Source organism: Pleurodeles waltl, chromosome 1_1, assembly GCF_031143425.1.
Source record: "Pleurodeles waltl isolate 20211129_DDA chromosome 1_1, aPleWal1.hap1.20221129, whole genome shotgun sequence".
NCBI classification, from domain to species: Eukaryota; Metazoa; Chordata; class Amphibia; order Caudata; family Salamandridae; genus Pleurodeles; species Pleurodeles waltl.
Window position 1 is genome coordinate 801,157,191 of NC_090436.1, and position 16,408 is coordinate 801,173,598.

Here is a 16,408-nt window from a genome sequence, read left to right on the forward strand (position 1 = left end):
TACGTTTTAAAGAAATGCATATTCCTGGCACCCCAGCATTATTTAGTGTCTACAGTAGCAAGACATACTTTTATGCATTTCAAACTTTTTCAAATACATTTAAAAGAATTCAGACGTGCTAGTAACTTTGCTACAGGTAATGTTATAAGACTGAGATATTTGGTCATCTACTATGTAACTGACTGTTTTTGTATAGGGCCTGAGTGATCTTGAACCCTCCCTTTTAATAAAAGAGGAATACATGAGCAACAAATGCATGGAGGTGAACATAAATTAGTGCAGGGGCAGCCACGTTTCTTTCAATTGTATATTATTAATTGAATGAAAGAACTAAAACCCAAGAGTGGCTGCTGGTAACTACAAATCTTTGTAAATTATGGACGTTTTTAATAGTTATTAGAACAATGCTGAATTTCCCTTTTAAAAAATTAGGGACATGTAAAGCATAAGATACAATTAAGATTTTTTAAGATAATAAAATATTAACATGCTGGGAAATGGGCTACTAAGCCTTCTGCAATCTATGTGACCGATTTAATGAACGAAGAGTAACCCAGGAAGACGCTGTCAGGGAACAAAATCTATGTAGATTCTGGAAAAAGGATCAGGTAGCTCAACCAAGGGAATTATCATCATACCTGTTAAAATGGAAGACCATCAGCACGTTAATGGAATAAGTATAAGCTGAGCAGATGCATAAACAATCTAGCAAAATTCAGGATTTGTAAATTTTGTAACATTTTTATCGTTTTTGTTTACATTGCAGTGTATTATTCTTATCAATATTGTTATGTTTTTTAGTGACTGCACAGTAAACATTATAGTCCCACTTGCAACACGTCTGGTCTCAAGTCAAAACTCTATATAAAGGCTCGGGCTCAGAACTGGAAAAGAGAAATGGCTCATTTTTCAAGATGCATCAAAGAATGCTGAAAGAAACACCAAATGCTACAAGTGGAGCGTGAGAGTTTAGACGTCCTGGTGGGAGTTCGAGTCCTGCACCAAAGTTTCATACACAAAGGAAAGAAAATAGAATCTGGGATTCAATACCTAGATCATGAAGACTTGCTGAAAACAAGGCCCTTTTTTCCACTAAGCGTAGGGATGGAAAGCTTTACAGCGACAGCATCTTGACAGTCGGCCTGGAATCAACAACTAAATACAGAAGTCTTTTTTCTCCTCCACAAAGCACTATACATGCTCAGTGCTCCTGGATGCAATGGCCAGTCTGATGTAGTGGATAGATCTTCATTAAGTCAGGATTTCGCCAGACGCTCCACATGTACCACTTGTCTCTATACCCCCCAGTGATCCATACTGTCAAACAATCAACTGGCCTTCCAAACTGCAGCAAGAAGAAACTCTTCACATTCAAACCCACTCTACTAACCTCAAACAGAAGGGAGGAAGAAGACTGAATGAAAGGTCTAATTTGCTCTACAATGAACGCCTCATTTAATGTACTTTTCATGAACATGGGCTCAAACAGTGTGAAGATCTGTTAGAGGCAGAAAAAAAAAGGAAGATACTGTGATAACAAGAAAAAGAAGAGGCTATAGGAAGAAAGATCAAGAATAAAAAAACATAACAGAAAGACACAAAAGAAGCATGCACATGAATACAAATAATCAAATGTCAGTGTGACCACTGATGACCTCTGACCTCGCTTTAAGGACTGTGCAGTAAAGTTTCACCTACTTGTGCTTTCTGAAAAAACAACCGGAAACATCCTCTAGGGTCCACATTAGCACCTTTAGCCATTTCTAGAATGAACTGCATGACGACTGCCTGATGGGCCACCTGTTCCATCAAAGCTCTCTTCTGTAAAGAAAATGAATGGAGAGGTAGAAGCATATCAGAGAAATGTATAAGAAGAATGACACTAAACGTGTTATTCATAACACTGTGCATAAGACGTACAGCCATTTATAATATACAGATGATAAAACATACCTTACTAATAGAGCTAAGCATGGAGGAGTAACCCTCCAGCACATAGAATTTCAACACTGGGATTTCTTGGGTAGAATTCTAATAAAAACAGGGTAAACAATACATTTACTTTTATGCAAAGAAGTACTATTTTGACATCTATTTCAAATGTATGGTTAGGGCGCTTTCAAAAACGTGCTCAGGCTATCAAATGCTAATGTTTTACGATATTCTGCTGGTAGATACACCTTCCTGGGAATTCTATGCCCGTAATGAATAATAAGGCATATTAACAACTTCTGAGGAACCCACTATAAAAAGTAGGAATCTGTAAACAGTGAATATATGTTTACTATTAAAGACAAAAGATGACCATGTATCTAGTGATGTGTCTGCAATTTCCCTTAAACTTCCTAATCCTTATGCTTCTAAGACCTTTAAGGGGAAAATGAGCCATTGAACAATTTTACACTCAGATTAGCTTGTCTCATGCCCAGCACCCCTTCTTTTCAATCATGTCAATACTCTGTCCGAAAGTACTATCATGACCCTTTCTGCTGGTTTTGACTAGAAACTGATCTATCCCCAGGACTTCAGAGACCCAAACACAACATTATCTAACAAACCATAAACAACTGTCAAAGCCAGACATAAAGCGGGACCAAGAGTTGTCTTGTAACTTAGAAATATCCTTCTCGCCTCTTTCCTTCAGTGCTATTTTCAACTGGTGGGTGCCAGCGAGAGCATTCTCTCGTCCAGAAGTAAACTGACTGATACAGTGCCTTCATATGCGGCGCTGCTGCTGTGAAGAGGACTTGTTGAAGGCACATTCTTTCATTATGTTGTAACCTGTTTGTAATTGCAGTTTTGGGTGGAGCATATCGGCATCTGTCAGGCACCTGAATGCATGCTGCGGACCTGGGACAAGCAGGAGAGCAGTATTAATGCTGTGATGGAGTTGTATAGGCTTCACTCATCTTCCATTTTCAGCAGCGTTTGGTGCTACATACTCCACAGCGCAGAGATCAGGACTCAAAGATTTGATAAATGCGGGAGGGAAGTTAAAAGGGAATTAACCTAGTGCCTGGATGGCACAAAAATGGATAGATAAGGTTGAAACATAAAACATCCATGTTATCTTCAATCTAGAATAAGTTGTAACAATATACGTGATATTACCAGTCTCTCCCGAAGTCCAGGGAACAGAATAGATTGGCTAAGTGAGGCTTTACAATTACTTTGCCTCCATTTTTTGGGAGTGAGACGAAGGTCCGTGTTGTGTTGGATAAAGGGAGAAATGAGATGAAATAGAGTAGGGCTTCCAGACGATGAGGGTGGGATTTGCGAGAGGGTTAACAACTGAAACAAAGCATGAAATTATCTCCCACTCTTATGGGATTACGGAGAAGATCAGCAGTGGACATGGGGGCTTCTGCACAAACCTATACCAGAGAAAGAGTCAGTGGTGTCAGATCTAACAAGTGGATACAGTGCTGCCAAAGCCCAATTACAAGTACGTTATGGGAGCTATATGTCACTTCACTGGAAATCAGAACATCCACCAGATCAGGTAACCCATCTCCCCCCACAAAAACAACCAACAAAACTCACCATATGAATGGTTGTATGTATTACACAGTGGTGGGCACCACTGTGCAGTTATAGTTTAGACGGTGTTTCCATTGAATTTTTTTTTGTTGATTTCCCTATAATTTGTTTCTTACTGGAATATTTGCATGACATTTTCTACTTATTCAGTCAGCTAAGGTCTGGCATGCCAAATTTCGGGAAGATCTGTCCACTGTGAAAACCTTAATGGGGTGGTCTGTGGCGAAACAACAATCATTTTCCCATTCTAGCACCCAACAGGAAACCTTACTTGAATGTACAGCTTGGCTGAATGAATTGACACAAAACTTGACATGAAAGTAGAACGTAGCTCGGAAAGCTCAGTTCTGTTAGTTTGGTGTAAATCCATTCAGTAGTTTTTGAGCTATTAACTTTTATTTAAATATAAAAAACATGAAATATTTTTTTTTTTTTTTTAAACGTGGGCTTGTAAGGGTTAAAACTATTATATATATCTGCTGTTTTAACTCAGGAGTAATGACTTGCAAATCCCGTCAATGACCTGTGAATCCTGTCAATCACATGTTTAATGTTTTTGTTTGCAAAATGTTATTGGCTTGACTAGGGATATAAAAATGTTTTCCCCATCCTTAAGCTTCCGAGTCTGTTCTAAATCACGACTTTCAAGCTGTGAAAAAATACATTTCCACAGTCATGGGTCCATTACTGAAGATGTCCGGCCCCAGGATAGTGGTTAGAGGTACCCAATACATGGAAAGGGCAGATTTGTGCCACCCACATTGCTCAAAACACAATTTGCCAATGGTGCTTTTGACCCAAAACCATAACCTGCTTTAAACTTTTTATTTTTTAGTGAATTTATTATTATTTGTTTTATTTTTTGTGAACCTAGTTTCCTTTGGCAGTGCGCAGGTCTGGACCTAAAGCCAGCCCCTCTGCTCAACCAACTGCCATCAGCAAACCCCGGCTACGCACAACCTTTGACTTAACTCACTTTAAGGCACCCAACCACAGCCATGCACAGTCTTTGGATTTAACTGCAACATTGTACTATTGGGGCAGGTGCTTTCCTCAGAGGAACTACCTATCATGATGAACATTCCTCACTACGTATGATGAAGAAGTAGAACACTGCCAGCAAGTCCAAATGTGTTTATTTACAATGAAGACTCAGACTTGTTTCAGTTTAAGGAGCACTGTTCACGGCTACAGCTGGGAGAAATTGCAGTTTTTTATTGCAAAATTTAATTAAATTGTAAGAAAGTTTCAAAACTTTTTGCTTTTATAGTGAAATGTAATTTGCCAGTATCTCACGTCTCAATTTGTAGCCAAGCCTGCACTTAGAGTAAAAATCTTGCAAGAAAGACTTAGGAGCTTGGTTCAACTGGAAAATGTTTGTTGGCAGGGCACTTTCTGTGCAAACCAGTCTAGTGCTGGTATCTCACAAAACATTTTGATGCTAGATGCGCATTTGGGAAGAAAATTTGCATGAAATCACTTAATGCGTAATTTCACGAAATTTCACATTAGGAGGAATTGAAAAATATTGGCAATTCCGCATGCGTTACGAAAATTCTACCCAGAACGGTACACAATCAAGTTCGTATTTTTCATTAGATCACTGTAAAAGTGAAAGACAATGCAATGGTGCATGTGATGGAATCAAAACAAGAACACAGACCACACTCCAGATTTCATGACCAACTCCTAATGCTTTGCTTAACCGTATTATTACACATTTTGTTAAGTTTCTCTATGTACAGAACGTTACCATTCAAAAGTATAACATTTTAATTTTATTTTACAAATTTTAATATTTAATCATATTTGTTTGTACATGAAGATAGTAAACTTAAACCAAAACCTTAATGACACGAGGAGGAAACTATACAAGCAAGAGAAGTAGAACAAGCCAGAAGCCATATCACCTTCATTTCCTGCAGAACCTTTGGCTTACAACCTGCATCCCTCAGGAAGAGTGTCTGGGAATGGACTGTAAGGACATTGTTAACACCCAACTCAGGCTACTTTGTGAATAGTCCTGCGGATTGCACACCCATATAGAGAGAGTTCTGACTGGTCACGGAGCTGTCAACTTTGAAGGAATATGGGGCAGGCCATCTACACTGTGCACTTCCAATATCTCCATGGTTAAGAACCCTGCTCAACCTAAAGAAGGAGATAATATGGGAGGCATTCTAGGGATTATGGGAAATAGAGCAAGCTGTGATAGCACAGACAAATCACTTTCAGGGAATCACCCCAAATCATACATATTGTTAGAGAAGATGAGCAGTCCAGTGTCACCTTTAAGCTCAGTGGCAGAGGTTTATCACCCTGAGCACACCAAATTACAAGCCATAATAAACACTTGCCACCCAATACTGGAACAGGAAGGCTAGATAAACCACACTGGAAGCAAACCATATGAAACATCCATAGGGGCCATCTATAGAAGGGCTACCATGATATCCTTAACTAGAGAAACATACAGACAGGTCTGGAGTACATATCTTTTAACAACTTGCTAACAGTAGGGTTCCAGAATAATAGAGGTGGGCGGAGCCACTGAAAGTTCAAGCCAGATGCCTGGCTCTAGCTCAGATCAAACCCAAAACGAGTTGAGCTCTCACATGAGGCCATGTGACCTACCGGCTACAAATGCTAACCACATAGCATGGGAACCAGGGTTCGAATCCTGGTTGGGCTCTGCATCCAGCAAACCTGCCAGTGTCATACAAACAAGTAAATTAGATTGTTGGTTGTGAAGCACTCTTATGTCCTTGGGCAAAGTTCATGCTTTGTGAAACTACCAAAAACAAAATGTGCGTCATGCCTGTCACCCATGCGCTAATCCCCTTTTCCAAGACATTTGTTGTCAGAAAGAGATACCAATCTACTGGCTGAATTACCCAGTGTGAAAATGAAAAATCTAGCACCAGTACTGGCTTCTCTGCTTGACCACGTTGTGTGAATCTAGACAAATACTTTGTCACAGTCTACTTTTTGTTCATGATCACATAGCAGGGCATCTTCATATGTGTGAGTTCAGGAAGTGTACTGTGGAAAAAACGTACATTTGATTTAATAAACTATAATGTTTCTCGGTGTATAATAAGAATATAGGCCACATATAGGATACAGGTGACAAATAACTGCTTCTTAATTCACTAATAGAGTTGTTTTAACCGTTGGGGCAGGAACGTTTAACTATAACTTTTAATAAAATACTGCTTAATCAAGAGATACAGTCTGATGTGCTAAGGGTGAAACACTTTTGTGTTTAAAGAAATATGCTTTTTTGAATTTTGAAGACACCATGCCATATTCCAACATGATGTTTGTTGAATGATTACATACCAAATATATTCAGGGTATAGCTCATGCACGGGGTCTTAAAGCCAGAGCTGACCCTTGGCTTAGCCTTTCCTTTTAATTTGTTGGCTATCCCACGTCTACTGGATAATAGCCGAGAGAAGAAAGAGTGCAATGAAACTTCATAGTCCAGCCGCACTCGGGTGGAAATAACATTGGATTATAAGGAAATACTGGTGAATTGGGTATCAAAATCACCCCAAGCCAGAGAAACCACATCCCAGGACCCTAGAAGATTTAGAGAGGGGAAAACACAAACACAAATCACATAATGCTCATATGGCCTACAGGTTTATTTATGGTCCAATTACATCACCTATTAGGTGACAATCTGCCCAACTTTAAGATTAAATATCATTAACATAACCAAGAGAAGGAAGCATTGGATTTAAACATAATAATACATATACCTTAGGGAAACAAAGTGATGTGGACTGGGGTTGGTTAGTAAAGGCTTAATTAAGACAAATAGAAACCAGCCTTAGAGGGCGCCTTTCATCTGGCCTTTACCTACACTATGTTCCATGATCAGGTGGAACATCACTGGGTTTAAACATAAAATAGATAAAGGAGGAACTTCCTTTACAAAATCTTTTCACATATGCTGCTTCCAAGAAACATGGACAGCTGAAGAAATCTCTTTGTTAGATCTAGCATCTTTTGGCGTGTTTCCCCTGTCTTTTTGCTTTCGGACCTCCTGCTTTTTATGATTTGCTGGACTCTAGGCACTTTACCACAGCTGATCAGTGTTAAAATTGCAAGTGCTCCCTTTGTGTGTTTTTTATTGATATTTCCATGATTGGCTTATTTGATTTGCTAGTATGTCCCTAGTACTGGGCACAGGTGTGCTCAGGGCCTGTAAATCAAATGCTACCAGTGGGCCTGCAGCACTGGTTGTGTCACCCACACAAGTAGCCTTCCAGAGGTGTCTCAGACCTGCCACTGCAGTGTTTGTGCGAGCAATTTTAAACTGCCATGTCGGCTTGTCAAGCGCACCCACTTGCCAGGCCTAACCCTTCCCTTTTATTGCATATAAGTCACCCCCAAGATAGGCCCAGGCAGCCCCATGGCCAGGGTGCAGTGTACGTAAAAGGTAGGACATGTGGTAGTGTGTTTTCACATGTCCTGACAGTGAAATGCTAAGCATTTCTTTTTTCACTATTGAAAGGCTATCTCTTCTACGGGTTAAAATGGGGTCTACCTTGAAAGATCTTTCAAGTGAAGATTCCCATGGGAAGAGGATAGAAAGCTGTAGTTTGGAATCTTTGACCTCACAATTTAAACCTACATCATTTAGAGAAGATGGTTTTTAAATTGCGGGTTTGAAAATGCCACCTTTAGAAAATGAGCTTTTTCTTGCTTTACCATTCTGTGCCTGCCTGTGAAGTCCACGTATTTGTAGCTGACTGCTGGGGCCTCCTGCATATACTCTAGACAGTCACTCCAAAGGGGCTTAGGTGTGCTTTGCATATTCTGATGGGCCTTTCTGGGCTAGAGTGGTGGGAGGAGCGGACACTTGCACCTGAATAGGGCTGGACCTGCCCTGCACAAAGAAGCCTCCCCCTCCTGGGGAGTGTCTGGGACTGACAAGTAAAGAACTGGATCTTGTGAGGAGGAAGGACTTTCCTTTGAAGTCTGCCTACTTCAAAGGCCACGAATAGTATAAGTAGTGTGGAGCTGACCCAAGAACTTTAGAACTCTTTTGGACTAAAGAAACTGCCAAGAAGAAGAGAGAGGGGCAGCCACTTTGCTGTGTGCTTTGCTGTATTGGCGTGCTGCTTGCTGCTTTTATCTTGGGCAGTGAAAGGACTGGATTGAACTTTCTGCAACTTATTGACCTAGTTTCACCAACGACTTCAAGTTCATCTGCCACAGCACTGGGAGCTGTGTGTTTTGGGCTGCAACAGAAGAAAAACGATGGAGTCAATGCCACCACTGTCTGCACCGTGACCTGACGGCACCGCACAAAACATCACCTTGCTTCACACCGCAGCCCTGGTTGCCTGACACTGTCACCAAGCCGCTGCCTGCACTGTGACCTGCTTCGCACCGCAGCCCCCACGCCAGTGCTCTTAACTTCACCCTCATAGAGATTGATCTGCAACATGTGTAACTTCAGGGGCCCGACGACTCCTGCACTGACGCCTGCCAACGCCGGCGACACCGCAACTTCAGATCTCACCGCGAGGATCGCTGCGCCCTGCATTTCCAAGGTACAGTTTGAGGATCCCCCCAACACAGTAGCTGGCCAGCAAACTTGTGGTCGGCCTGAACTGTTGGATTCGTTGTTCACGATGCTGTGATAGCCCCAGACGGAGCTATCGACTTCAAAGAACTGTATTTTAAGCGAATTCTTTTTTAAAAAAGTACCTTTATTACTGTATGTTGGGTTTGTATCGTTTTGGCCTTGTTTTAGACCGATAAATATTGGCTTTTTTTCTAAAACTGGTGTGGTGTAATTTTGTAGTATTTTCACTGTATTACTGTGTGTTATGTGCAAATGCTTTACACATCACCTCTGAGATAAGCCTTTCTGCTCGTGCCAAGCTACTAGGGGGGCAGCAGGGGTTATTTTAGGTGTGTAACTTTCTTATCCTGACTAGGAGAAAGGGTCCCTAACTTGGACAGGGTGCAAGCCACTACCAACCAGAGACTCCCATTTCTAACAACCATGCTTTGTTTCAGCAATAAAGTAAAAAAGGGCAGGCTTAAAGGTAGATTTACCACCTGGGTCTCTACCACCCTTGCGGCCAATTTTCCAAGTCATGCTATCAACAATAATCTACAGAACTGTGTGCTAAAGGCCATACCATGCCTATTGATATCTTAAATAAATACCTTCCTCCTGGTGACAACAGCAGCTGATGTACATTACTAAATGACCTACGATATTCAATAATAATTAAGAGAAGAAAGACATCAGCAGAGCATGGAAGTTAAACAAAAAGAAGAAAAAGAAATTGAATATTGGTCTGCAGCTATTTTAATATCAAAAGCTCATCCAATGATGCAAGGGCCAGAATTAAGGGGCCTGTAAGGGGTGTACCGGAACATGTATTAGAGAACATTAGGGGCACAGGATTAGGACATCACTTTACTAAGCTGATGGCTGCATGTGCTCTTTGTGCTCATAATGGACAAACTCCATCAGATGGGCCAACAAAGAAAACCTTTAGGACTGGCAACTGTGCCAGCTTAAATGATTGCATACAGATAAGCAGCAAGTCATGGTACCTTGTTGACAATATTAATATTGAACGGAAACCAAAAGTGACCACGACCCATTAATCGCTAAACTCCTTTCAAATTATTTAAAATGACCCTCCTTCAACTTGGAATGACACTTGCCATCAACTTACCTGGCACTTTAACGAAACCGCTATGATTTGAGATGGAAACATGAAACCCATGAGATATAGAACTACAAAGCAAATAAGATGATGATATGATGTACCCAAAATTAAAGCAATTCATATGTTTTACGGTATAGTAAGACTGACTCCTCCTCGTTTATCAAACAACACTACAATTATAAAATCCACCAACAGAAGCATGATTAATCTAGAGTGGTTAATTGATAAATGTTTAAGGAACAAACTTGACTTAATGAATGCAATAAAAATAGGCATTTGAGCCCAACAGGAAAGAAGACAAAATGCCAATCAAGTACAAAAAGAAACCGCTTCAAGTTAAAGCTTAGGTTGCGCTCAAAACAGCTTCAAATACCAAGAGTCTCAGTAAATTTGGGAGCTGGTTAGATGGGGCTGTGAGGGACCCCAAAACTAAACAAAGGAGTTGGTGCCGCTGAATGGATACATCATTTTTCTTCATTGTAACAGAAAGCTAGTAACTCCAACATAGAATTTAAACCCGGACCAAATGCATATCATTATACAAGCCTGAATAAGAGTGTGTGGTTTTGGAATTCATGGAAAAGGAAGTGACTGAAGCGCTACACAGCCTAACACCATCCAAAGCACCATGCCCAGACAAAATAGCCTCAGATGTTTTTCGCACCAATACATTTCAAAGGGCCTGCAACCCAGGAACAGCCTTTAATACAGTCTGTTTGGAAACATGAAGTTCCCTCCTCCTAAAGGACAGCAATCATAGTCCTCACCCAGAAAAAACCTCTACTGTGGATGAATGGAATACTACTTTTAAAGCGCAAACAGCTGCTGCCACAAAACATCCTGGCGCTCCCCAGTGCGAGTCATTTAATCATCACCTTGTCCTGCTTAAAGAGGAATGTCTTCAAATCTTTTTAAACGGAGTTCAGAATCTGACTTCCTGAGCTCCAGGAGCACTGTTCCACAGTTTCACCCTCAGATATGAGAAGCCTTGCAACCCCCCCTTCCCACCCCCAGCCCGAACCCCCCACCTCCTAGTCAGCTTTATTCTTGGGATAACAAGAAGACCCTGATTGAAAGAACGAAGATCTCTCTTCAGCACATAATTTTTGAATCTCTGGTGAATTAAGAGGTCCCATTTTGTGAACTGCTCTGAAAGTGATCAATAGAGCTTTAAAAATGGCCCTCTTGTTTACTGGTAAACGGTGAAGCTGTTTAAGTCGACCAAGAACTTGTGGCCAGAAGCAACAGAGGTCAAATGGAAAGGGGCTAACAAAAAAAAGAAAACCTCAGATTTATCGTAATTGAGCTTAAGGCACCTCAGCCGCATCCACTTTGCTACTGTGTTCAGTCATTCCTGAACGTGTTCCTCCAGAATAGCATCTGTTTGCTGGAAAGATAGTAATAACTGGGTATTTTAATGTAAGAATTTATAGTAAAGCCCAATGGTTAAACCACTTCTGCCAGTTGAGTCATGTTGATATTAAATAATTTAAGGCTTAGCGCTGAGCCCTGGGGGACACTGTTTTAAATCTTTGTAACTGAAAGTAAAAGGGGAGGTGAACTGAGAATAAAGTTTTGATCCATAAGTTAGCCTTACCTCTCACCTCAATAGCTTCAAGAACGTTTAGTAAAATTCTGTCGGACATGGAGTCAAATGCAGCAGACAAGTCTAAAAGGATGATAACCTCTTTGCTACCTTTAGCCTGGTATGCTTAAACAATTCAGATACTTCCAAAAGTTGAAACTCGGTACTATCACCTGGACGGAAACCTACCTGTGTAGCATGAAGAATGTATCTTCTAGAAACTGTGTCATCTCCTTATTTACAAAGTTTTCAAGAACTTTGCCCAACAAATAGAACAAGGAAACAGGCCTGTAATTACGGAGGTTAGAAGTGTCAGCATTATTTGTTTTGTTTTTTAGCACAGTAGGACTAATGCTTTTTTCCAGCAGCAGGGAACGTATGCTAATTGTTGTGATTGATTTAATAACTGGTTTGTATGCTTATTTATATGTGGAACAGCCTTTGTTAGTATCTGGAGGACAAGGATCTAAAGGAGACCCAGGGTGGGATTTCAAAATGCAGACTGTGGATTCGACAAGCAAAACAGTGCTAAAAGCACTTAGCACCTCTCCCCCTCGAGTAGTAGAGGACAGAGCCTAAGTAGTTGGCAAGGGTAGCCTACTCATTAGAAATAGTGCAATTAATATTCTCTACCTTGCAATGAAAATGCTCAGCAGGATTGTCAACTAAGGATCGTAAGATAGGAATTTTCTTTTGACAAGCTTCCGGGAAAAAAAATTATTTGACAATTTTGAAAGTTTCCCTTGCCAAGTTTTCTGGTTGACATATTGGTCCTGCAGTGTTCTCAGATTTTTTTTTAATCAGTTTCTGAGAATCTTTCAGAGCAGCTTTATATTTCAGCTTATGCCGAGGAAGGTAATATTTCCTCCATTTCCTCTCTAATTTTTACAGGCCTGATTTTCGTTCTGTAGTCGATGGGAGAACCAAGTAGCTGAGGGTTGTTGCTCACCTCACCGCCCTATTATTAACTGGCGCAATTTTACCAAAAGCCTATATAAGATGACAATCAAAGCAGCTAACATACACTTCCATTTCCAGAGTCAACTGGCTTTCGATCCTACCTAGCGTTCCTGCTAGCCTCTTGTCACAGGCATTGTTCTAAGGGTGCAAATAAGCCTTAGTCATTAAAGACTTCAGAACTATTCTTGAAATAGTCATGAAAAAAGGTGAAAAATAGTGATCTGGCCAGGTCACCGGGTAGGTTTCTTCTGTTCTAAGATAAAAGCAATTTGTAAAAATTAGGTCCAGAGTATGCCCCATCTTATGCGTTGGACCGGTGAACTTTGAGACAAGATTAAGGTCATGCAAGGCCTCCATTAGAACTCCAGCCGCTTTATTATCAGAGACATCACTATGTATGTTAAAATCAACAAGTATCATAAAATTGTAATATTGTAAATTACAGGGCGCAAGGACATTTAGCAACTATTCATCAAGATTTCCTAAATAATCAAGGGGACAATAAATCAGAGCCCCTGAAAATGAAAAGTCTGAAATACAGAGAGAAAAAACTAACTCCTATGCACTACCTAGGCCTTCTAACTTACTGATGTAGCCTTGATAGCATGTGGAGAAACCACAGCTACTCCCCCTTTTGAGCGGCCATCTCGGTCAAGGTGCAAGATGGGATATCCCTCAGCAATAGGAAGGGCTATATCTGGTTCCAACGAGGCACCAAGCCAGGTTTCTGTGAGGGAGACGTTATCGCTCTGGAAGCTCCATATGTCGTGCTTTTGCTTAAGTAAGGATATCACATTTATTAGCCCAGCCCTGGGAGGGTCTGCTTTAGGATATACAATCAAAAATGCCCTACCACCTGTGCTATGAAACCCAGTTGTTGACTTCTCCCTACAACCTGGTTGTATAATATTCAAATGGCACTTTCTGCATACAAAAACGAGTTGGCTAAAGAATCTAAGCAGTAAACAAAGTGTTTATCAAAGAACCCGTTGCTCTTATAGTTTAGAAGTCCCCCCATCACAGACAATCATTATCTGACCATGGGACTGGGCAAGGACAGCGTTGCTGGCCGCGTTAGGGACGTGGACAGATGTAGACTGCATTTTATGGCCGGCATGGCACCAACAGCTTACCTTGGTCTCCAACCACTACAGCATTTGTACCAAAATGGAGTCTCTAGGTGGGGCCAAGAGAGGCAAAAAAAACAAAATGATGGAGATTACCCGACAAGTGGGCCAAGACTGACTTGTGAAACAGACAACTTTTAAATCAATTAAAAGTTCATTCAAAAGAGTTTCTAGTACTCCAAGTAGTGCCTCAGTGAAATGCCCCATTCTCTCTTCCACACAACCTCCCGAGATCCTTTCTGCTGAATGGGGCAGGTAACATTTTATCAACAGCATTCAGGATTGGGTTGACAACAACCGGACTCTATCCAACCTCTAAGAGAGGTTTAAGGAAAAAGTGAGGTTTGTTGAGCAAGTTTTGGAACTCTACTTTACATGCATCAAGTATGTGAAGCTGAAAAAAATCTACCCAGTTTTTGGTATTCATGGATTTAAACAACACATTTGACTCAGTCGACAGAACTCTCCTCTGGTTCCTGAAAGACCCAGGATTACCAGAAAAACTCCAGACCATCTTACATCAACTTCATCATATGAATACAGCTAGGGTCAGGTATGGGCTAAAGGAGTCGGACACATTTCTGTTCTTGCACCAACTCTATATTTGTGAATGATGTAGAATAATCCATTATTAAGCTGAACCTGAACATACCAACAATGGGAGATGATAAATCTCCATTACTTCTATATGCTGAGGACGACATACATTTGGCACAAACTGCACTGGCAATGTTTTGCCTACTAGCTTTGAATTCTACTGCAGCTCTAAAAAGCTAACCATCAATATAATCTAAACAAAGTTTATGGTCCTAAACTCAAAGAATAACCTGAAGGCAACATTTCAAATTAGTGGAGTGGTTCTGGACTGTGTCCATGTTTTCGATTATCTGGAAATACGATTTGATGATAAATTGTCCTGGGTAAATCAAGTAGGGGAAAAGTGAGCCCATCATGACTCAGGAGCCATGCAACGTTGCATGACTAATTGAGGTGGAAGACTAATAAGACCTGGTGTTCAAGAATACAAAAATAAAGTGATGGCTATTACTATCTATGGTGCAAACCTGTAGGTATATTAAAAAGTAACAGTGCTGCAAAGAATTGAAAACAGCTTCTTGCAGCGCATGCTAAGGCTTCTCCTTCGTCATCAATTGAGGCTCCAAGGTCCAAATTGGATCTACACAGCTTTGAATCTGTAGTTTACCTAAAGTCTTTTCTATGGTAGGCTTAGTTATGGACAAATACTTCCTTAAAAAGTTACCTAACAACATTTCTCGATATCTGAGTAAACAAAGAAACAGGCTGTGGCTTTTGGGACAATTCAACATCAATAAATACATTTATCAAAAGAGATTGCTGGGACTATGTACTGACAAAATGTTACAAAACTGTTGTGAGCTTGCTAATATGCTTTTTAGAAATTAAATACGTCTAGATCCTATGAAAACTACATGGACCCCATACATCCGGAAACAAAGAGAAGTCTTTATATAAAATTCAGATTAGGAGTCCTATCAGTTTTAGCCTACACAAATAGTAGTCTAATAATGATTGCCCAGACTTTTCTAATTGTGAGTAAGGGGTTCAAGAGACCAAGGAAGCAACTGATTTGACCTGTGTTTCGGAAACACAACACAAGGCTGTGCAACCAGGGTGTGACTTTATGCTACCGGACCCACTGTACAATTCTTCCCTCAGTTGCATTTTTAATTTGTGTCGGCTTGGAATATAGTAAATCTGGACTTTTTGTAATTTGTACTTTTGACAATCTGCATGAAATAACTTGTGAGTATGGGGGCATACTGGTTCAACCCCTTGCAAATTGGTGAGAAAATATTTTAGAGGAGTTTGCTGTCACTTCCCAGTAGTGTACCGGATGTTATTGTCCATGATGAACTTGGTCTCCCTTTTTTGGAAGATGTGGTTAGATTAGCCCCAGTATTATTGTGGCTGTTAATAGGGATAGACTGGCAGAAACTTCCACCCAGTCATTGTTTTTAGATTGTTTAAAACTTCAAGGGGTGCATAAGTGTAAATGGTTCATGCAGGTGAAGAAAATATTGGGCGATATAAATAAATCTGAGCTATTACAAGATATTTTATTGACCAAGAATGAGTTACTTAGCCAGATTATGGAAGAAAGATGGAGTAGTAATTTAGGTAAGGGTATGGTAGCAGCATACCTTCCTTTGTGTACTACACCAAAAATTTAGACATATTTGTTAGGTGTTCCTTGACACTATAGATTTTACTTGATGAGGTTTTGGTTGGGTTTAGCCCATTTTCTGGTGGCCTACTCTTCCAATGCGTACATGCTCAGGGATCTAATGCCATGTCCATGCGATTCTGTCACACCCCAGTCACAGCTGCATATGGCTTTATTTTGTGATTTTACTGACCAAGAATGAGTTAGTTACTCAGCCAGATTATGGAGGGCTTTTTTATTTCCACTTCTTAGGGCACTAAATATTAGGTCCTGTAAGGAA

General features: G+C 40.5%; 1 protein-coding gene across 1 annotated transcript in view; it reads right to left on the minus strand.

Annotated features, from left to right (window-relative positions):
- The window catches only part of CDC37L1 (cell division cycle 37 like 1, HSP90 cochaperone), a 174,913-nt gene that overhangs the window by 56,051 nt on the left and 102,454 nt on the right, over nt 1–16,408 (minus strand). The window contains exon 5 of the mRNA XM_069228316.1: nt 1,699–1,821. Coding sequence (XP_069084417.1) covers nt 1,699–1,821 — 123 coding nt within the window. The remainder of the gene's footprint in view (nt 1–1,698; nt 1,822–16,408) is intronic.